General features: G+C 36.7%; 1 protein-coding gene across 3 annotated transcripts; it reads right to left on the bottom strand.

Moving 5' to 3' along the window:
- Positions 1-1,043: 1,043 nt before the first annotated feature.
- RBM45 (RNA binding motif protein 45) lies at positions 1,044-19,626 on the bottom strand. Of its 3 annotated transcripts, XM_036858337.1 has the most exons (10): positions 19,180-19,625; positions 15,034-15,156; positions 13,025-13,151; positions 10,740-10,862; positions 9,763-9,942; positions 6,865-6,994; positions 6,605-6,689; positions 6,243-6,406; positions 4,511-4,711; positions 1,044-1,292 (listed from the first exon to the last, which is right to left on the bottom strand). In XM_036858337.1, exons 1-9 carry the CDS (start codon positions 19,477-19,479, stop codon positions 4,519-4,521), a joined length of 1,425 nt encoding a protein of 474 aa, XP_036714232.1. In that variant the 5' UTR covers positions 19,480-19,625; the 3' UTR covers positions 1,044-1,292; positions 4,511-4,518. The 3 variants fall into 3 exon arrangements, with proteins under 3 accessions (XP_036714232.1, XP_036714230.1, XP_036714231.1); XM_036858335.1 differs by lacking the exon at positions 1,044-1,292 and having other exon boundaries at positions 9,763-9,948; positions 19,180-19,626; XM_036858336.1 differs by lacking the exon at positions 1,044-1,292 and having other exon boundaries at positions 9,763-9,945.
- Positions 19,627-23,471: the final 3,845 nt, after the last annotated feature.

Below are 23,471 nucleotides of genomic sequence, written 5' to 3'. Positions count from 1 at the left end.
TTTTTATAAGGTGCCAAACTCTTGACTTAGATATACCTTTTCTGATACATATCATTCACCTCAAGAGCAGATAAAATTTTTTTCTTGGATTTTCAAAATACAAGCAGAGTAGGCTCCTAATTTTAAATCTTTTATGAAATGACTATTCTTCCTATCATAGTCTGTTCTGAAAATTGCTTATATATATTTTTGGAGGCCATTATGTTTTGTACTTATAAAGGGAAAATGTCCACCTACCAAAGCCACTGATATTTATTTAAACATGTTATCAATGATAATTTAAATTTTTTTTTCCTTATCACCACTGCTCTAAAATCTTGAAAGGGACTTCCCTGGAGGCACAGTGGTTAAGAATCCGCCTGCCAATGAAGGGGACATGGGTACGAGCCCTGGTCTGGGAAGATCCCACATGCCGTGGAGCAACTAAGCCCGTGCGCCACAACTACTGAGCCTGCGCTCTGGAGCCCACGAGCCACAACTACTGAGCCCACGTGCCACAACTACTGAAGCCCACACCTAGCGCCTGTGCTCCGCAACGAGAAGCCACCACAATGAGAAGCCTGCGCACTGCAATGAAGAGTAGCCTCTGCTCGCTGCAACTAGAGAAAGCCCGCTTGCAGAAACGAAGATCCACGGCAGCCAAAAAAAAAAAAAAAAAATCTTGAAATATCTGTACAAGATTACCAACAAACTGTTGTATCTTGGTATAAAAAAATCATTTCTAATGATATGTCTTTTGGCTCTTGCTTTAGAGTAAGTGTAAGGAGCCAATCTGTATGTGTAGGTTGAGTAGCAATTATCATATTTTATTGAATCTAAGATGCAACTGATTGAAAACAGCATCTTTATGTTCCACTAAGAAAGAAAAAAAGAGGTTGTCAATTACACCAGTGGATATCAAAATATTTCCAATGTCAGAAGTGTAAAAATGTGAAAAAATGTGCATCTCAAAATCAATGAAATATGTCATTTAGTCAAATTCTAAACACTGACTTTTAAGTTTTTTCATTTCTGATCTTTTACATAAATAAGGCATGATTTAGTTAAGCAAAGAAAACTTTATTTCTGCCACACATAACAACATATTGCTCTAAGAAACAACTACTATATTAGTTTTAGCATTAACGTGTGGTTTAAAAATACATGTCAACGATCCCTGCTCCCCAAGACAAAACAATGTTGTGCAGAGACTATCAGGTATATGAAAAAAAAAAGCCGTCAACTGTCCACAAGGAGTGCGTCCAGTCACATTTTCAGTCAGTCAGCTGAGGATTATGTCATTAGTCTTTGTTCTGTAGAAAGAACACAACACAAGTATGAAAATCATCACCTGAAAGGAAATAGCTGTTGTATATAGTATACCTAAAAATATTAGGAGTTATTCCTTTATTTCGTATACCCAATGTTACCTGCTTACTTAATCATAGATGCCCCCAAATAAGCAAAATCAAACTTACTCAGAAGGATGATGCAAGCAGGTAGTGAATTTCTGGAGGGAAAATGTTGCGAATTAATACAAAAATCATGCATGTGAGGATGACAGCTTTGGGTTTTATCCCTACACACCAGGCTGATGAGTGGGTGTTCATAACTGTCTTCTTAACCATGAGTCCAACTAGAGCATGTATACTGAAATATTTTGTTCTTTTGGGTAGCTAAACTCAATTAACCATAATTGTTCAATCATAATTGAGGAACAAGGATAAAATTCAGAGGGATTTTCCTCAAAACAATATGTCAAGATACAAAACATAGGAAGTGAAAAAAGTGACAGTTGTACAAACTGTTTTATGTGATTAAAAAAGAAGGAAACGGACCTATAAGAAAACACACACATAAAAATCAGGATGCTCTAAAATACTAAAATTTCTGTTTTCCTCAAATAGAAGAAGAAACACATTTTGCACATCAGATCCACCTCAAAATAGAACCCAGCTATTTTCAAAGTGATGTTCTTAGACCAGTTTCTTCTCCTATTTCCTAGCCATGGCTCAGTTAATCCTAGGCTTATTCCTCAGAGACAAAAGGAACTTGCCTTCATGAGTAGTGTTCGTGTTCTCTCAAAATTAAAGAAACAAATGAAAAAGTGGCCCCCATCTCCCCTAAAATCTTCAATGGTTACAATCATGTAAAACTTAGAAAAGTCTTTCATACTATTTTATTGAACCTTAAAATAATATATTATTTAACATACCAACAAAAGAGGTGAATCTCATTATGAAGTCCACGGTAAATGGGGATTCGAAGCAAAAATAAATAAAAAAGCCGTGCTGCAACTAGAAGACATTCAAAACCAATATAGCTCATTATGTCCTACCATTTTCAACTAATCTGACCCTACTTTACCTTTGCCTTGAATATTTATAACAGCTCAATAAAGGGAAAAAGGATAGATTTATATTTCATGACTAGTCATGCTGAAGAATATGCACTTCTTCTAATGTAGGGAATTGGATGAATGCATATCCCTTAAATGTGATATTATAAAGCTTCATTCTCACACACTTGCTGGCCAGAAGGTAGTTTTGTATCATTAATCTTAGTTTCTGATTCTTTTGATGAGATGACATAAAGGTTTCACTGAAGTCACCAATGCATGAGTTTAGCTCACACTTTCAAAGCATATTAAAATTTTATTTTATAAGGAATTTTGCTGACTCATTTTCTCTCAATAACCCTATGGAAAAACTCAGCCTCAGAAAGGTGAAAAGATCTGCCAAATCATAGTTAAGTGTCAGAGCTGGAACTCCAACTCAGATCTTCTGATTTTAAGTCTAATATTCTCTATACTATATAAATAATTATTTTAAAAAAGGCTCAATCACAGGAGTAATTTATATATTTTCCCCATACTAAGAAGTTAGTATTATTGTCCTTTTTTAAGGACAAAGATTCTTCGAATAAGAGTAAGAATTGTTATCTATATTTTGAAAGACTCAGACATGAATAAGCAGTTTTGCATGCTATTTTAGAAGACAGCTTGTGTAAACAGAATTCAGTTCTTAACGTTTTATTTGTAAACACAAAAAACTGCTTTGTTAGAAGAAAGGCTTGCTAATTCTTTTTCACTGGCAAATTTAATATTTCTGAATTGTATGAAGTAACGGGAGTGGATTTTGTAATTAAAGAAAACATTTGAAAACATTTCTAAATTGAGATTATTCATAATGGGCCCAAAAGGCACTTCCTATTGACAACTGCCTTCTGCAAGGAGGAACTAATCACTTGACCTGCTCTATCAGAGGAAAGGTCATCAGCAGTTAGAATTCAGACAATTCATTCTGATACTTGCTAGTTCTCATAATTGGTCAGAAAGAAAACCTGGTGAAAAGAAAATTGCTTTCAAGCCAGTAACTTCAAACTGACTCTAAAGTGCTTGCCAACTTCTACTATTTGACCAGCAGTGGACTTGGGAAGCTGGTGTGTGTGTAGGAATGGGGAAGCTCTCAGCTTCCCCTGAAATTCAGGATTCATTTCCAGAATAAAAAAGTGAAAGAATCAAACATTTCTAACTTTCAATAATGTTTCCCCAAACCGTGGAGATGTGAGCTGTCCTAGAAATAGAAATTTAGGTTTGATTTCTTAAAACTAAAAGAAAAAGGAATTCATAAGGCTGTATGTAGCATTACTTATAATTGACAAGAGTTTCTGGTAAATTGTCAAGGTTATTTTTGAAAATACATATATGCACATTAGAGTATTTTCTGAACGTGCAGTTTTAATGTACAAACTCACAAATATGAGTCCAGAAAAACATCAACGTTTAGGTTCAAAAGGTTCAAAAAGATGCATTACAATTGACCCTTGAACAATGCGGGGGTTAGGGGTGGCTACCCTCCACACAGTTGAAAATCTGAGGATCACTTATCATGGGCCCTCCATACACGCAGATACTCCTTACCCACGGTTCTGCATCCACAGATTCAACCAACCTCGGACCCAAGCAACCTCAGATCATGTGGTACTGTAGTATTTACTACTGAAAAACATCCACATGTCCACAGTGGACCCACGCAGCTCAAACTTGCGCTGTTCAAGGGTCAACTGTATTTGGTATTGCTTTTTAGGCATTTAGTGAATGTCAAGACATTCTTTATAAAGACTGTCATAAATTACCTCAATTCATAACTCAAGACTTAATTCTTCAAGTTAAAAATCTTTAGAAGTATTCCAATTTTAAAGTTTATGTAACCATATAGTAAAGTCCAATTCTTAATAGCTAAGACATTCACACACACACAGACACACACACAAATACTATTTAATTTTCTAAACTGAAATCTGATTTTATTTTATAGGACAAAGACATTCTCCCAGTAAACATCAAAAACATTTTTTAAGTTTAAAAAGTTCAAGTTTAAAAAATATACTGTAAAATTATCAGCAAACTTTTAAGCCACAGTGCTTTTAACCAACAACTTGTAAATCCTTAAAAAGAAACTCTATACATATTCCTTTCGTTACACTATTTAGCCAATGTGTTTTAGAATTTAGATTAAAAAGAGCATACCTCAAGAATCAGTAAGTTCTTTGTCGTTTGTTAGATTCTTCTCTTGGGGAGTCTGCCAGCATAACTTTAAGTCTGACTCCATTCAGGATCTTTCCATGTAAAGTAGTAATGGCATCATTAGCACTTATTCTATCTGCATACTTGGCATACCCCACATTTTTTCCTGACACAAGGTAAACTTCGATCAGGTTACCAAAACGACTGAAACAAAGTAAAAAAAAGATCAACTGAAATTGGTAAGTACAGATGCTCAGATCTAAAAGTTGGGGTCCATTCTGGACTCCTTTTTTCACTCCTTCCCCCACGTCCAATCTCTAATAATGTCAATCTTCCTTCTTAAACATTTCCTCTATCAGTCAGTTTCTCCTCATTATCACTCAGATCTCTTTCCTCATTCTCACCATCATTATCTTTTTCTTAGTTTACTCTAATACCTTCGTCACTAGTTTACCTGCCCCCTGGGTTTATCCTTCTCCAATCTATTCTCTATCCTGTCTACTGAGTGATCTTTCTAAAACACAAATATGATCATTTCCTCCCTAAAAGTCCCTTCAGCTGCTCTTCATGCCTCCAGGGTAAGGACAAACTCCCTAACATAGCTTGTGGGCCTTTCTTGACTTGGGTCCTTGTCCTCTGCAGCTTCATCCTCCCTCAGTCTCTCAAATCCCATATTCCAACAACCTCCTTCCACGTTCTCTCTGGCAGGTATAACCACCCACATGCCCAGCTTTCTTCCCTGGTTAAATTATTTTTATCCTCCAGGCCTCCACTATACCTTGCTTCTTTCAAGAAGTCTTCTCTGAGTTTCTAAGGCGGGTGCCCCTCCTATGTATTTCACAGCCTGAATACTCCTTTTCACAACACCAACCTCTCTAGGTTGTAATTTCCTATTCCCTTATCTGTCTCCTACATGAGATTAGTTCTAAGAGGACAAGAACTATTATATCTTGTTTACATAATATAATTGTTTGTTTACACAATGTCTCTGGCACTTAGTACAGTGACTGCCTGGTACAGAGGAGAGGTTCAAAAAATAAACGAAATAAATTGGTTAAATAAAAATCAAAATACTTGAACCACATCACTGATATTTTGTGAAGTTCTTTAACAAGCTTTCTATCTATCTTTTAAATAAATTCGCTAACATTGTTGTAAGGCAAATAGGAAAAAGACCAAAAAGAAAAAGTTAAGGTTAAAGAAGTTACATGAAAAACAAACAAGAGTCTTCCCCCTTTTTACACTTATTTTATATACGTACACACACACACACACATTCTTCCCTACAATCAAGTAATTGTTTACTCAATGTAGTTATATAATCCTTAAGGGTCCAATAGAGTGCTGACAAAATAGAAGATGCTTAATAAACACTGTTCAGTTGAATTCTAGAGGACAGGTCTATACAGATGTACCTTCTATTAAGAAACAAATGATTTGTTCATTCTATGTATGCAACTTTTCAAAACAATACTCCATGTTTTATGTCTTCAAAACAAAATAAAAGGAAATTCTGTGTGGGGACTTATGACATGTAAATAACAAAGAAGAGAAGGAAATAATTATATATTTTAAAAGGTGATATAAATAAGAACTTTTTTAAACCACAGAACGAATCATCTGTACCTGAAAGGTACTGGACACAGGAAGCTTCAAGAGTGCAAGACTGCTTAAATGACTGGTTTAAATAAATTATATTATTTTAAAATGTAACTCTGTGGAATTGAAATCTTACCAGAATATATCCTCTAGTACATCTAAAGGTAAAGGATGTGGATTAAACACGATAAAAAGTCTTTCTTTCACAGGAGTTTCAGGAGGGGCTTTTTTTTTGCATGATGGAAGTACAACATCTGTCTGGATTTGAGGCAGCTGTGATCCAGAACTTCCTCCAAATTGCTGTTGAAGAATTAGGTTCAAAACAAAAAAAAAAAGAAAAACTGCACTTTAGGGATTTTTAAGTCAAGAGCTAAAGAGATGTGTATCATGGCACCTTTGTGGTCTTTTACTATATCTCTGAAAATTTTCTTACACAGGTAATAAAAAAAGGCCACATTTATTTATACTACTGTGAAGGTTAAATTCTTACCTACTTACCAGAAATTGCTGCTGACTTGGGTTATTCCACACCATTGATGCAAGCTGTGCAGCTACCATCTGCGTTGCCATTTTTCTAAGGAGACTGGAGATAAGAACTGGTAATTTACTGAAAACTAGAAATATTCAGTCTCTAAACAGTAACTTCTTTTGTGTGACTTCCTCACCTGAGAGGTCAATTGTTTTCTATTTTTATTCTCCAAGTCATATCACGTATACCCAAAGCTTGGCTTTAGGCTAGCTCCTGGAATGATACTTACTCTGTTGCATTACTCCCATCATCAATGAAGGAAACACCTATCCGATTCCCAGGAGGATACTGAAATCCATGTAACTTGTATTTTGCATAAATAGCAGATGCTACATTAAAATACTGAACCACTCCATGACCTAAAACAAAGCAGAGAATATACAGGAATTAGAAAAAAAGCAGATTCAGTATCTAAAGTTTGTGTTGCCATAAGAATGAAACAACAGAGAAAAACACTAATATCACACAACTAGTAAATATATAATCAAATGTGTCAGAAAACAAAGTTCTCTTATACATGTGTTCAACAGCTGTGTTCCTAGAAAGCAAAGTATAAACCAGATGTTGGTAAAAATATGAACATGATATTTTAAAAAAAAATGGTATCATTAGCTTAAGTTCTGTCCAATGAATTTAATTTTAAGATCTTGGCTTTTCTTATATGACAGAGATACACCTAAAAGCCAACCAGTTTTTCTTAAAATTTTCATTCTTTGAAATATACTTTGAAATTCTAAAATTTTCCCTATCATAGTGAGTAAGAAATGAAATGAGAAGTGATATATGAAAAGAATATATAGTCATCTTGGCTAGCTGAAGTGGTAGACAGAGAAAAAGTGATATATGTAGTAAAACCAAAAAGCAGGGGAACAGAGGGTTTCGGATCAAAAGTCACATATTTCACATTCCTTTGAAGACCTTTTAGCTAAGGGGATAGATTTCAATTCAGGAAGGTGATGCTACAGGGGGGGAAAATTTTATACAGGAGACCTTACATGGCAAGCCCAGGAGCTTGTAACACACCAAAAGGTTTTCACAATACATTTATACTATAACTCACTTTGGGAAAAACAATGTTTTAATTTAATGTTCCTCTCTAAATCTAAGCATCTCAACATTTTAACGAAATTGAAACTCAGAAGCAAATGAACATATAAAACTAATTCAAATAGGATTCTAACTATATGATACCTCTATTAATAAAAAGGTGTTCCAATGATACACATATTTATCAGACACATCCAACCAGAGAAACAATAGAGAGGGTAAAGGAACAAATACATTTCAAAGTACCAGATAAAAAGGAAAGAAAATACAAAACAAATAGAATTACATATGAATATAATAACAGATATGCCAAAACCCACAAAATGTGTGCCTCAGAGTCACAACAAAGAATGACAGCAGGTACTTCCCTAGTGGCCCAGTGGGTAAGGCTCTGAGCTCCCAATGCAGGGGGCCCAGGTTCGATCCCTGCTCTGGGAACCAGATCCTGCATGCATGCTGCAGCTAAGAGTCTGCATGCCACAACTAAGAAGTCCACAAGCTTCAACTAAAAAAGATCCCGCATGCTGCAATTAAAAAAGATCCCACATGCTGCAACAAAGATCCTGCATGCCACAAGTAAGACCCAGAGCAGCCAAAATAAAAATAAATAAATTAATAGTAAAAAAAAAAAAATGATAGCATAAGACTGGGTTAAAGTTGGAGATGGTACAAAGTAGGTCAATGACTTTTTAGTAGGTCCCGCTAAAAGACCAGTGCTGGGTAGAGTAATATTGATTATGTGGGAGTGTCTGTATAAAGGGTGTGGACACTCTAGGCCAGTCAGCCTATATAATCTGACTCATCTATTTCCCCTCAACATCCATAAAAAGACACCCTAAAATGACTAAATCAAGTATATCTATAGTACTGGAAGAGATGCCAAGTATGATTTCTCTATACCACCCCTCACCTCCAATTCTTTAAAAACTAACAAACTGAGTGCCTATTATGTGCCAGGACTTGCAGTAGATACTTTATATATATTATTTCTAATTCTTATCTAACCCTGGCATAGAAGGTACTAATAATCCCATTTTACAGATGAGTAAAGAGAGACTAGATAGAATAAGCAATTTGCTAAGGTCTTACAACTATGTGTCATTGTTGGGATTTGCACCACTCGTTGGCTGCAAAATGGAATGCTAACCTTTTCCCATTACACCACTAGGGCATTTTAAAAAAGCCTTAAAAAAATCAAAAGGCTTACAAGAATACAAAGATGGATTAACCTAACACTAGATAATAGGTTTAATCAATGAACCAGTTACCAAGTTCAAATGGCTAGCATTAGAGTCTTGCTTCTATTAAGAGTGGGGAGAAGCAGAGAGCGAAGTAGGGCAATTAAAATGCTTGAAATGAAGGGAAGGAGTTCCCTTCTGAGGTATAGAGTTTACGAAAAGAGACTTAGGGAAGAGGAGAAAACTTTAAGGGTTTTATCACTTTGCCCAGCATTAATGAGAAGTACAGAAAGAGACCTTATTCTAAGGTATTTTTGTTGTACAACTGGAAACAGAGAATGCTCTATTTTATGGGCGTTAAAACAGTTTAAAAAAAATAAATGACTCTAAAAAGTAGATATATTCCCAGGGATTTGTTTATTGAGGTATCACTATATTTGAAAGTTTAAGGTAGAGAAAAAAGAAACAAAAAACTGTTATACAAACAGTATCTGACATAAAAAGTGCCATTGGAACAAACGAACTTATTTACAAAACAGAAGTAGAGTCACAGATGTAGAAAACAAACTTATGGTTACCAGGGGGAAAAGGTGGGGGGAAGGATAAATTGGGAGATTGGGATTGACATATATACACTACTATCTATAAAAACTGATAAGGACCTACTGTATAGCACAGGGAACTGAACTCAATACTCTGTAACGACCTATACGGGAAAAGAATCTAGAAAAGAGTGGATATATGTATATATATAACTGATTCATTTTACTGTACAGCAGAGAGTAACACAACCTTGTAAATCAACTATACTCTAATAAAAATTAAAAAGAAAAAGTGCCACTGGAGAAAAGCCAGTTTAACAAAACACAGTATATTTAAAAATAATACAGACATTATTTTACCATAATTAGAATACGGATCTCGTTGAACTTCACAGTATTCCAACCCTGGTACTATATCAAAAATGCTGAAAAGCTGCTCTTCAGTGAAAGGAACTCTTGATACAACTGACAGGCGTTTGGAGATGGCTTCCTGGCCTCTGTTGTCATTCTTGTCAAAACTTGAAAATTCAGATTGTTGTTCTCCAACAATATAAAACAAAAAGCAAATCTTTAAATTTCTGTACATTCAAAGATTCATTTAACATTTTAGATACTAGAAAATAAATGAACTGTCATTAAGTCCTCTGCATTGAACAAAGGCACTGTCTTTTGTAATATGCTCTTGGTCATCAGCACTATCAGGAGAGACAAGGACAAGAAAACAGACAACTCTCCCGATTTCCCTGCCTTGATACAGAAATATAAGCAGAAATGTGTAGTCTAATTTCACAGGAATAGGTTTACTATGCAAAACTGCAAAATATGGCAAGTGTTTCACCTAAAGGGAAGTTTATGCCAAATAACATTTACAGGTCTTACTTTCATCACTCATTTTCCCCCTTTTCTAACTTCTACTTTTGTCATTCCTCTCCTTTCTCTAGCCCTAATTTTAAGGCAGCAGTAATTTAGGGATAAAATTTTAGGATTCATACTGAGGGGATAACTGTATATGTCTTTCATATTTCTTGGTCAGCTGCATACAAGCAGCAGCTCACCCCCCCAAAATGGCTGTGTAACACTGCCACTGACATAGTGTAACACTTAGATAATGCATAACTAACCATAAAAAACTATAATTGGAAATAAGTTAAACAAAATAAGCGTTAAATAATGACATTAGGTGTCATGACCAACTTCTTGAAAGAAAAAAAAAACCTATAAATTCTTTTATTCACTATGTGAACTTCAGACTGCTGATAAAAGAGTATTAAAAAAAACCCCTCCAAATCAGATTGCATACACTACTTATGCCATTAAAGTAAAGATAGCCCACTTACCAAATGGAAACATATTCACTCTAGGTTCATGTCCCAAAGTCTCCTGCCTCATATTACTATAATAATCTTGTTCTGAGGATTCAGATGCTTTATTTTTAGGTTCAGCCAAGATTGCCCTAAAACCTGAAAAAGAGAATCCATAAATTTCAAATTTTATAGCAAATTTAACACACCTACAAATATACTTGATTGCTAGTGCTTGACTTAGTTTCATAATTGTATAAAACAAAATCTACACAAACAACCATCTCCACCAGACCTACCTACTTCTTTGCTTTTTGAAAGATGGCAAGGAGTAAATGAGAAACAGCAAGAATCCCAAATTATGGGTCAATGTAGACATGAAAGATCAGCAATTCTATTCTATCCTTTCCAGTCTCCCTCTACTATAGATGACATCATCATTCATTCTCAGGCTTTCCAACATCAAAATCCAATAGTGCTTCTTCACACCCAACTGTCATCAAGATTCTTCCTTTGAAATATACCTAGAAGATGTTATCTTTCACTCCAACTTCCCTGCCTCTGTTTTAAAATTAGATTCTCGTCAATTAATTACAACCCTTCAACTGATCGCTTTGCCTCTGGATCAAGAGTTTTAACTAGGGGTCCAACGATGAGCTTCAAAAGGTGGGAAGGTTTCATGAACCCTCTGAAACTTTAAACATAATGCTTATTCATATGTGCACATGGGCATATTTGAAGGCAGAAGGTTCACAGCTTTCATCATATTATTCAGCGGTTCCAAAAAGGATAAAATGAGCCTCTTTGAATTCTTCCTCTGGAAATACACTCTTGATACTGTGGTTAGATCAACTGTGCTGAAACAGTTTTTGTTATTTTTCTCCTTTTAAAACAATCTACAAGGGATTTTCTAATGTGGACTAAGCTTGAACTCTTCATCACCTCCCGTGTACGGTTCCAACGTACCTAGATTACTTTGTCCCTGTTTCTCAACAGGAATACCAAGCGTTACTCAGATTGTTGCCTTCATGGTATTAAGCAAAGACATTTATTTCTAGCTCTGTGTCTTTACTAACATTGCTCTCATCTTCTGTCCTGCCTACTCTACACCAGTTGCAAATCCTACCTCCAGATGTATTCCCATGCTCATTTGGTGCACTTGTTTTTCACCATTGATAGGCTATATCACACACTTTTGAACATTTTCTCATTTGGCAAATTTTTATTGAGTCTACTATAAATGGCAGTATCTTTGCTAGAGATCTCAATAAATCTTAACTGAGTACTACTCAACTGAGTACACTACTATATTGAGTACTACTAACAGCAGTACTAGGTACTTGGGGTGACAGCAACAGATAAATAAGACATAGAGCTTTAAAAAATCTATTACTCCTTAACTATTTTTTGCCTGTTAGATCTTGGCTACCCAATACAGCTGTCAATTCCTTAAATGCCAGCGTTGCTATATATTCCATCTGTATCCCTCTACTTATATTGATGAGTGTACCATAGGTACTCAGTTAATGTTGGCTGATTGAGAAATTTAGAAGGATCTGAGAGAAAATTTTGGTGTATACCTTAGGGTTATCTAAGAGTTCTACTGATTAACAATAATTATTTTCAGTATGTATCTATTTTTATAATATCCTGAAACCCACTAATTGAATTATTCTACATCTCATTTCTAAGGGTCAATATAACTAGAAGTATGACAACAAAGAATATTTTCCTTGGCCTCTTTAGAATTCTTATTCTTCAGAATGTACACCAGCAACAGCAGAAGATCCGAATAATGTCACTCTACCTTGAAATTAACCCAGTGTGTATTTACTTCCCAATGCTAGCAAACCTTGAAAATCCTATCCTTATTATTTATATGTTTGTTAGTATACCTAATTCTATTTAGGGTTTAGGTCAAATATAAACAAATATTACAGAATACTTGTATTTCTTTAAAATATAAAGAATAAATATTTTAAAAAAATCCCAACCTGAAAGGGTTGGTCAATATTTTTAATACTTAAAATTCTAAATAATTTAATAAACCCCAAAAACCTGTAGAAATAATAACCAAAGCAGGACAACAGCATTTTCACTGAGTTAATGCAGTTGCTCATATTTTTCAAGATAGTGCCTCAATGAAAGCCTAATCACAGCCCCCAAATTATTTTCATCTTAGGACTATATATATTTAAACTCCCATTGCTGAGATTAAATTAGCAGGTATGGCTATTAGCACAAACCAGTATTAGATTATAATTAGAATAATTCGAATTTTTTCAAATGTCTATTACAATGATAAATGAACACATCCTTACTTCGATCACAGTTTTCTATTGCTTGGGCAGCCTGTGATGGTTTTAAGTATCGAACATAGCCCAAGCCTTTACTTTCTCCAGTTACTTTATTCTTAATAATGCTGCAATACTCGATATCTCCATACACCTATGAGAGTTAAAAGAAATGATCTTAGAGGAGTCAAAATTAATAACTGAACAGATTTCAGAACTAACTTAAAATTTACTTGTTCTTCTTGCTTCCAAAAAAAGAAATCAGAATTTATAGCTACTTTTAATAATGGAATAAAAATGTCACAAACTAATGAGGCACTAGAAAAATAACCATAATGATGATAAAACCAAATAACATAACCAAAATAATGATACTTTTTATTTACTGAGCATTTGCTTTACGTATATCACTTTATTGTTATAACAGCCCTTCAAGGATATATATATTATACTGCTTATTTCACAGACAAGGAAGCTGGGCCTTAGAGAAATCAAATAACTTGCCAAAGTCATGGAGGGAGAGCAAAAATTTGTACATGGTCTGGAAAGCTCCAAAGTCTTGCTCAGTGTTGGTTAAGAGCAGAGGCTCTGAAACTGAACCTTCTTTATTCTAATCTTGGTTCAGCCACTTATTAACTGGGCAGTTGCCTATCTCCTTAGCTGTTAAATGGGGCCTATCTCCTTAGCTGTTAAATGGGGCTAATAGCTGTACCTACCTCATAGGGTTGTTTTAAGGTTTAAAAGAGCAAGTACACCTAAAGTGCACATAGAGGGTCTGGGACATAGTCAGCACTCAGTAAATATTAGCTATAATTATTTATCTGCCTTCTAACAGGAACATAAATGATTGTGTATACTTTTGAAGGAGTGCCTCTTGAAGTACATTTTTAAAATACATTGGTTCACGCAGAAAGTTAATACTCCATGTGAGAAATATGTGGTAAATGTTTACTTTTAATGTTGGAAGAAATACGGGATATAAATTCTGTTTATTATTAATCTTATAAAATTTTCATGTAACCGATTAGTAACTTAACTACTATATATGTATTTAAAAATGCCATATTTGTTCACTCAGAGAAAGATAAAAGTTTATAAGTATATAAGGTAAAAACTTTATTCTTACTATTGGAGGAAGTATGGAATATATATATATTTGGTATTTGTTATTTTTCAAGTATTTTATTCAATCCTCAGTTGGGGTAGGATAGAGGAAGTTTGAAAATTACTTTTTACTACTTGTTTTCTTTCTTGCTTGTTGTCCACGTGATTCAGTACTGGGAAGATTAGTAGAAAAAGAATAAAAAATTACAACTCAAGACAATTTAAAAATTGCTTTTTAATAGTTTTTGTGAAAGTGTATCACTGCTCATAAAAGTCAATGGCTAAAAAGAAATTTTAAATTGTCTCCAAATTTCATTGACACAATCTAGCTATAGTTCAGAGTTGTAGGTAGTTTTTTTTTTTTTTTCCTTTAAATATAATTCCTTCAGAGGCCTAATTTTAAAACAAAAACTATAGAGGATAAGTCTTTCTGTGAATAAGTACATCAACATGCCACAGACTTGTAACAAATGCGAGATAATACAGTTCACACACTCAGGCTTGCCTTCCCCATCTCTCCATGAGAGGCAATAGAGAGTGCTAAGAGGGTGCTTTGAAAATTTCAAGACCAAGAGCGGGCTCTGGATTCAGACACCCTCGGCATAAATCTTGGCTCCACCACCTACTAGGTATGAGACCTTACTTAAAACTCTGAGCTTTATACCTCATTTTCCTGAATCTGTATTTTCATTAAAGGGGGGGAAAAACACCATCATCAATATTTTCCAGGTTTTATACATTTTTAAAAAGTTAACTTATTTTAGTTTTAATATTTAATAACTAGATTAAAATAGATGACTTAAAAATAGTTATTTAATTCTCCACCACCAATCTAATGATCTAACTCAAACAAAACAAGATTTAGTAATTGTACAACCAATGTAAGATTTTAAGTTACCAAGAACGCTAGCTGATTAGAAAATGTTAAGTACCTTAAATTTTTCCCGTAGATCTTCTTCTGTGTAGGACTTTGGTATCATAACAAATATTCTTGTAAGTTCTTCATCCTCAACATCTCGGTGACTTCCAGATGATCTGGACTGAGCAATGAAAACCTAAGAAACAAACAAAACCCAAAGAATAATGTGGAAATATCAGTCAACTGTTTTCCTGCTCCTTAAGAATACTTACTTCATTATTAGTATGGGATTCATGTTAGGTTAAATGCAATGTAATAGGGTCTTATCAAAAAACATTTTGTTAAAGCAATCTTTATTGCAATGACTTTTTATGAGATAACACTGATCTTTGCACTTTTTTTTCCGAATTTTTTTTCCTTTGTATTTTTTTTACCAAGAGCAATAGTCAGTGCACTGAAAGAGAGCAACAGTCAGTGCAATACTCAGTGCACTGAAAGAGAACGTGTACTCTGCGCTTGTTGGGTAGTGTTCAATAAATGCCAATTATATAGTTGATTAATAGTGTTATTAAAATGTCATATCCTTACTGATTTTGTCTACTTTTTCTATCAGAGACTAAGAGGAGTGCAAAAATCTGATTATGAATTTATCTCTCCTTTTAGTTCTATTAATAATGCTTCATGTATTTTGAAGCTCTATTATTGGTTACATAAACATCTGGAATTGTTATGTACTCTTTGATTGATATTTTTATTTTTAGGAAATTATTCTTGTTAATACTCTTCCTGTTGAAGACCATTTTGTCTGATATCACACCAGCTTTTTCTATCCTTTTACTTTCAACCGCTTTGTATCTTTATACTTAAAAGTGCATCTCTTGTAAACAGCATTTAGTTTGGCCTTTTTAAAAAAAATCCTGACAATCCCTGCTTTTTAATAGGAGTGTTTAGCCAATTTATGTTTAATTTAATATTGATACAGTTGGGTTTAAGTCTAGATGGTCGTATTTTTAATTGTTTGCTTTCTAATATTAACCCTTAAAAAAAGGTAACATAACCATATTCTGGATCATCTCAGTTACCACCTGAATGACTTATGTGAGCAAGAAAATGCACAGAATGGACTGAGGCTCTATTTTTCTATTAGTAATTTAGTTTTATTGAAATATTATCTGTGACATTAGATTATTACCTAGAATTTAATTTGCTTTGTGGTATTGCTTTTATTTAATTCATAAAATTGCTTTGGTTTTATATTATTCCAGAGGAATGTAAAATCTTTAACTATGATTGTGGATTTGTTCCTAGAGCTACAAGCATAAGAATTTTAATGGCTACTCTTATTTTTTATAACTTGTAGAAATGTAATAAAAATAATGTAAATCACCAGACAGGGCCCTTGAGTATTTTTTTCCTTTCTTCTTCTTCTTTGTCTTTGTACAGCCCCTTTTAGGGGGGCTGCATACCATTCAGTATGAGAAAACCTGAACCTATGGAATTCCAGAGGAGAAGGCAGCAACTAAAAGGACAAAGAATTTATAGAGCCACGGGATTTTAGAAATATTGAAAAAGAGGGTCATTATGTTTGCTTGGAAAACAGCTCTCACAGAGGTGTAGAACCTTGCTTACAAGATACAGCTGGAGATACACCCTTAGATAGCATCTACTTCCAGTTATTCCTTTGATAAACTTATACCACATGCCAAGCACTGTATAAGGTATTAGTAGTAGAGTATTAAGTAACACAGAAATGGCTCACTAGAAAGTTAGTCCAGTGCATGTATCAGTAATGGATGGTCAATAGGGAAATACAAATAGGGAACCTTTAAGTACGGGAAGACACTAGGAGAAAAAAAAGAGTTTCAAGTAAGATTTGTGATTGGAGGTGCCATCAGATCACAAATTTCTAAATTTTAGAAGATTGAAGCATTTCAAATTTCTGATAAAGATGACAATATCTAAGTAGAAAACATGTATAATAATCAACCACCTACTGGATGATTTCTCCTGAGATTTTATGTTCACAGACTATGGGCTCTAAATCCTTGCAAAGCTAAGAACTAAGATTTTTCTCTTGTTTTCTAGGTTTACCCTTTTCCTCAAGATAATGTAGCTGATCACTCACAGAATGAGTCTCATTTGGACAGTCTTTTCTGGCTGTAGGCCTGGTATTAAAATTTTCTTATTTGTCTTGCAGGGCCTTTGGAACGTTGCAAAAGCAAAGTACATGAGAAACACTGAAGGTGAATTAATTTAACTGGAAATACTTAAAAACAAAACAAAACAAAAAACCCCACTACATTCCAGCGGAAGACAGCCCAAGTTGAAGCTGCTGAAGAATGAATTTAGACTGTCTAGCTAAGGCAGTAGTGCAACAACCCTCTGGCTGAAACTGAGTGGACAAAAATGTGAAAAACAAAATTTAAGCTTTAATTATCTTTGGGAATCATTTAATTTCTCTGTGGTGAAAAGGGGGGGGATACATTTTAGTGCTGGAACTTTTACTTCTCTTATAGGAATTTAATGAAGGCAAGGGGGGGTCTATAGGTTTCAAATTTGGGGCATTTTGGGGAGTTTCCAAGAAGATCTCTGTGGTTATACTATATTCAAAGTAAAAAAATCCTCGCTGCTAAGATCATAATTGGAAGGAGATGAAAATTATCAACCTAGTGTAGGAGCCAAGAAACTTCAGCTTCCTGTTTTTCTACAGCCCATGATCTAAGAATTGCTTCTACATTTTTAGAGGGTTGTTAAAAAACAAAAAGAATGTGTGACAGACTGTGTATGACTCACAAAGCCTAAAATATTTACTGACCCTTTATAGACAAAGTTTGCCACCCCCTGATCTAGTATATACTGTGGCCTTACACTTAATTTCATTGATGATCTGTCCTGACTCAGAGGGTTTGGGAGGTGGGAGGAGAGGGAATGTCTATTGTCTAATGTGTTGTTGGTGTATTCCTAGGCTCCTCTCTTTTTTGCAAGGAAGGCCTACAGAGACTGCTACTATGGATAAACAAAAAAGATGTACTGAGGGCTTCCCTTGTACCAGCTCTGTGCTAAAAGGATAGATTAAGTCAAATAACCCTCAAAATCACCCTTCCTGCCCTGTGTCAGTATATTAATTTTACAGACAAGTTAAGTGTGGAAACTTAATATAAATACCACCAGAATTAATTAAGAGTATTCAAAGAGGCATTTAATATTAATACAATTACACTGCCATCACAATGATTTGGCTCTTTTTAAGGCAGTTTACCTTGGTCTGCTTTCAGAGAAAAGTGACAGTAGCAAAACCTCGATATCAATACCTTCACAAGGAGGGTTTATTTAAAATAATTTGTAAAGATTACAGAAGTGTGATGAATATGCAATAGTAGCAGTTTTAATCAACTGCATTTAAAAATTATATACATTCAGGGCTTCCCTGGTGGTGCAGTGGTTGAGAATCCGCCTGCCAATGCAGGGGACACGGGTTCGTGCCCCGGTCCGGGAAGATCCCACATGCCGCGGAGCAACTAGGACCGTGAGCCACAACTACTGAGCCTGCGCGTCTGGAGCCTGTGCTCCGCAACAAGAGAGGCCGCGACAGTGAGAGGCCCGCGCACCGCGATGAAGAGTGGCCCCCGCTCGCCGCAACTAGAGAAAGCCCTCGCACAGAAACGAAGACCCAACACAGCCATAAATAAATAAACAAATATATTTATATATTAAAAAAATTATGTACATGCATACTTTGGTACTGGGAAAATGGCTAACAAGGGAGGGCCACAGTTACATGTACTTTTATCAAGTCTTTAAGCACCTTACCTACCTGAGGAAAAGCAAAGTTACTTGTTTTTATACACGGTAAACCGCGAGGTCTGAGAGAGGAGGATCAGAGAAGTCCTCAAAGTAGGTCAGGGTCGGAGCTGGGCGGTGGATTAGCGACGGCGGGGGCGCGGGACGGTCCGGCCACCGCAGCTCTGCAGCCCGAGTAGCCGCAGACACCTGGTCCGACCCGGGAGCGGACGTTCTCTCTGCATCCCCCTTCCCCCGCACCCCAGTGCAGACCTGCCGGCAGGGCGTCCGCAAGAACGCTCTCTGCAACGCCGTCCTCCCCTCCCCTCCCCCCACCCCGGAACGCCAGGTGCTGCCCAGTCCGCCCCCGCGAGCGGATGTACCACCCCTACCGCAGCCTGACACCGCCCCCGGGGGCACCCCGACCCGGCCCCCGCACCTTGATGGGCTTGGTGTCGCTGGGGCTGAGGCACTGGCCGTGCATCTCCTCCATGGCCCTGCAGGCCTGCGAGCTGCGGGCAAACTTGACGAATGCGATGCCCTTGGACTCTTTGGTGTGCTTGTCCCGCACCACCCAGATGTCTTGGATCTCCCCGAAGGGCGAGAAGCGCTCCCTCAGCACCGACTCGGGCGTGTACTTGCTGATCACCAAGAAGATGCGGCTGTTCGGCGGCTCGTCCAGGCTGTCCACGCCCGGGCGGAAGCCTCCGCCGCTCGCACAGCTCCCCGCTTCGTCCATGGTGCTCCACCCCGGCGCGGGAGCCAGGTCCGCACCCCTTTACTCCTCCTCGCTCCCGCCGTGCCCACCACTGCCTCAGCTGCCCACCCAGTCGTTCCCAGCCTCGCGTCCGCTTCCGGAAGACGGAAGGGTCTGGGGCCCGGCGCAGGCCGGCCACGCAGGGTGCCGGCTTTGGGGTCGGGGAGCTGCAGCGCCCCCTAGCGGCCCGGGGGAGCCTGACGCAGTCCACGGCGCCAATCCCGCGGAGCCAAGGCCCACGCACCAGGTGTGTGATCCTGGTTCCCTGTTGCTAGAAGTGTCTGGTGCGGGCTTTCCCGTCGCTGGCTCTACCCCACTCCCAAAGCCCATGGTGTCTTCCCCCAACCTTGCCACCTTGGTCGTAAGCTCACTAGAAGCTCTATAGGACTGAGTTAAAACTGTTCAGTCTTAGAGCTGATCATCCAACTCCAGCCTCATTGTTGAGAAAACTGAGATGAGGAATTGGGGCCCATGGAGTAGCAAAAGGTAATAGAAAAACAAACAACAGAGCCCAAACCAGAAACAACTCCATCTTCTGATCTACTCAACTCCCAGAAGCAACCGTGGGAGGTTTGAGGGCAGAAAGAATGCAGCACGCAGCTGTGGAACTAGGAGAAATCCTAAGGTACAAGCAAAGTGGGAAATCTGTACTGACTTCTAAGGCTTGTTGTTAATGGGCTTTGAGGAGAGGTCGGCATAAAACTGGCAGAAATCCAGAAACAAGGCAGTGGCCCTGGAATGAAGTGAAAGGAACAAATCAGAAAATGGTTCAGGAGCAGAGCTTCTTAAATGTTCAAGTCCAGGGTTACTATAAATGAAAATAGGTAACTACTGTTCATTGGGTGCCAACCATAAGCCAGGCTCTGTGCAAGGAGCTAGACATACACTGCAGAAATAGAAGGACATGATGCCTGCCCTCAGAGAGCTTTTTTTCTATTGTGGAAGTCTTACGTGAAAATATATAATGCAAAGTAATATCAGATTGTGTTAAATGCTTTTGCCACTGAATTGTGTGAGCTTGGACAAATTACCTCATGCTTCCAGCTTCAGTTTCCTCAACTGTAAAGTAGAAATAATATTACCTACTAAATAGCATAGTTGTCAAGCTTAATTAATTCATCCATTCTATTAAGCCAGAAATGTTTTTGACTGTCTCCTATGTGTTGGGCACTGTGCTATATCCAAGTGATATGTGTTAAACAAAATGATCACTCTCCTTGTCTCATGAAGTTAATAGATTGGGCTTGTCTAGTTAGGATTATTTGAGATAACATATATGGAGCTAATAGCTTAGTGATCAAATGAGATAATATGCATACAATGCATGATGGAGATTAATTTTCTTATTCCATTTCACTATGGTGTCCACTCCCCCATTCTTGATATTGTATAGTTGTATGATGGCAACTGAGAGTTAGGGATTCTGGGTTCTCACTCAGTCTTTAGCACAAAATTGTGACAATTTCTCCTTGCATTACGGTCCACATCTGTCAAATGAGGGCTCTGTTTACTCTGGAGCTTAGCAAGTTAAGGAAGTATCTTATCTTACCTTTCCACTTCTCTTTATCTTACCCAGACCAATAAAAGTGAATGAAAACAATGTGGTAATGTAATAATTTTATTGATGTGATGAAAGTGCAGAGTCTAGCAATACTATTTTCCACCAGTGCCATCTAGTGGAAAATGTATAATTTTCTTAAACTGCACTTACTGGGAAATTTCTATCCTTAGCAGAACAAGATTACTGACTGGTATCCTGAAAATTTTAGAGCAGTTAATTTTATTTTAGAAGGGATAAAAGATTGGATAAAACAAAACCAGAATCAGAAATATTGGGTAATGCTGAGAAAGCAAAATTTCTTTACCATTTAATCATGTGAAATACCACATATTCAATGAAAATAAGAAATTTACTTATAAGTTACTAAATTATAGTAAATATATTTTTCTTTGACTTGTCTATTTATTTTAAACAGATTTACTAAGATATAATTCAAATATCACATAATTCACCCATTTAAAGTGTTCATTTAAATGGTTTTTAGTATTCACAGAGTTGTGCAACCATCACCACAATTGTAGAACATTTTCATCACTCAATAATGACAGATTTGTCATGTTTCAAATCATATAAAATCACATTTGAACATGAATCACATGTAACTAAAACAGCTGAAAATTCTGAGATTTGAAAGAATGATTATTAATTTGTCTTATATTAGAGAAAAGATATGCTGGGCCTTTGCAGATTAAATTAAACACATAGCCTATAATGCACAGTTATTAGAATGATAAACACATTAGAATGATAGACACTGACTTTCACATGAAATTCAGATTTCCCTTGAAATTTTTTCTTCTGAAGTTCTTATTAATTTTTTTTAAAAAACAAGAGATTATATTGTAACTTATTTTTGAAATGCAAGGATAAAATAGTAAATTCTTGTCATCGTTTTCCAAAATTTCTCCAAACTATGATCTAATTACAATGAGGCTTATTGGTTATTGAGATTAGTCATCATACATTACATTTAATTAAGTAAAAATGTTTTGCCTTATTTGCAAATTTTTACTAGATTTTACCACTGATACTTGTTGGTGATCAATTAGTAACTTTCAGATTGTTCTGTAGGAATATGGTCCAGAGTATCCATTTTTTTCCCATCCTGTAAGGCTACTGGCTACTGATAATGTATGCAAGCGCTTAGCCTGGCTTGTGGTAGCTACTCAATAAATAGTAGTCTCCTTTTATTTCTTGAGTTTGCATGTCTTTGAGTTTGAGAATAATATTTAACACCAGATTTTTGTTTTCCCTTTTGATTAAATTTGATGACATACATCTTTTAAGCATGTAGCTCACAGGACAGAACACATAGGTACCACTTGGAGTAGTTTCAGTCAAGCATCTGGTAATTGTGGCTATTAAAATTAAAATAAAATTAATTAAAATAAAAAAAATTCAGTTAGTCGCATCAGTCACACCTCACGGTCTCAAAGTTACTTGCGGCTCATAGACAGTGTCCACGCTGAATATTTCCACCATGGCAGAAAGTTGTATTGGACAGCGCTCCAGAGAACAAGAATATGGGTAAATCTCACACTTACCTATTACACAAAATTTAATAAATTATTTTAATATTCCTATTTCTCTCCTACGGCCTTACCACTCACATCTCACTGAATTAATTATGTGACCACAGGTAAACTACTTTTCCTTCTCACGTTTTCCTAAACACGACTTTGACTTTCTTACCTGTCTGCCTTCAATACCCTCGTCTTCTTATAGCTTTCCCAGTCCTCTCCTTTATATCTCCCTCCCTCGCTCATTCTCTCTCTGTTTCTATTCATACTCTATTCTGCTCTTTTGGCGATTAACAAGTAGCTTGCAACCTCGCTGTCCGTTCTTGTATTATTGCACTTTTTATGTAGCTCATTTACAATGATTTAACTTTTAATGTACTTAAATCTTGCCCCAGCTGGCTTATAACTCATAGAAAATTGGAGCTTCAGGTCAGTGTTTGTCCTTACAAGTTGCTTGTCACCGTGTCTTGCCCACAGAATAAGTAGTTGCCTTATTCTTTTATTGACGTGATTTGACTCCCGCAAATACTAACGGACCATTCATAAAACGTTGAATTCCTACTTCAAGCAAGAGCTGGTACATATTGTGAATATACATAGATAATTTAACTCTTCAGTTAGGTAAAAGTGAAACAAACAAAGCCGGACCCTCACTGTCACATTTAGACTCGTTCAGTGACGGTTCGGCAGCGCGAGGCTTTAAGCCCCTGCGAGAATTGCGATTCCGTGGGATTTGGGAGCCAATCAGCGGTGCCGATGGAGCTCCGCCTGCCACTGGCTGGCGTCTGCCCGGAAGCACATGCAGGCCCGGTTTTTCACTGCGGCCTTCGAGGCGCTGCAGCCGCCGGACCGCCGGACTTGGGGCGCACGCTTTGGCCGAGCAGCCGCAGAGC

The sequence above is a fragment of the Balaenoptera musculus genome, chromosome 7, assembly GCF_009873245.2.
Source record: "Balaenoptera musculus isolate JJ_BM4_2016_0621 chromosome 7, mBalMus1.pri.v3, whole genome shotgun sequence".
In the NCBI taxonomy this organism is placed as follows: Eukaryota; Metazoa; Chordata; class Mammalia; order Artiodactyla; family Balaenopteridae; genus Balaenoptera; species Balaenoptera musculus.
Note: the sequence above shows the minus strand (reverse complement) of the source record. Positions and strands in the feature narration are given on the sequence as shown.

What these genes read in the sequence shown, in the direction of transcription:
- RBM45 (XM_036858335.1), bottom strand. Translation starts at nt 19,479, where the DNA reads ATGGACGAAGCGGGGAGCTGTGCGAGCGGCGGAGGCTTCCGCCCGGGC. An exon ending in AGATCCGTATTCTAATTATG is followed by an intron (nt 6,995 to 9,762) that starts GTAAAATAATGT and finishes GCTTTGTTTTAG; the next exon opens with GTCATGGAGTGGTTCAGTAT. An exon ending in CAAGTCAGCAGCAATTTCTG is followed by an intron (nt 6,407 to 6,604) that starts GTAAGTAGGTAA and finishes ATTCTTCAACAG; the next exon opens with CAATTTGGAGGAAGTTCTGG.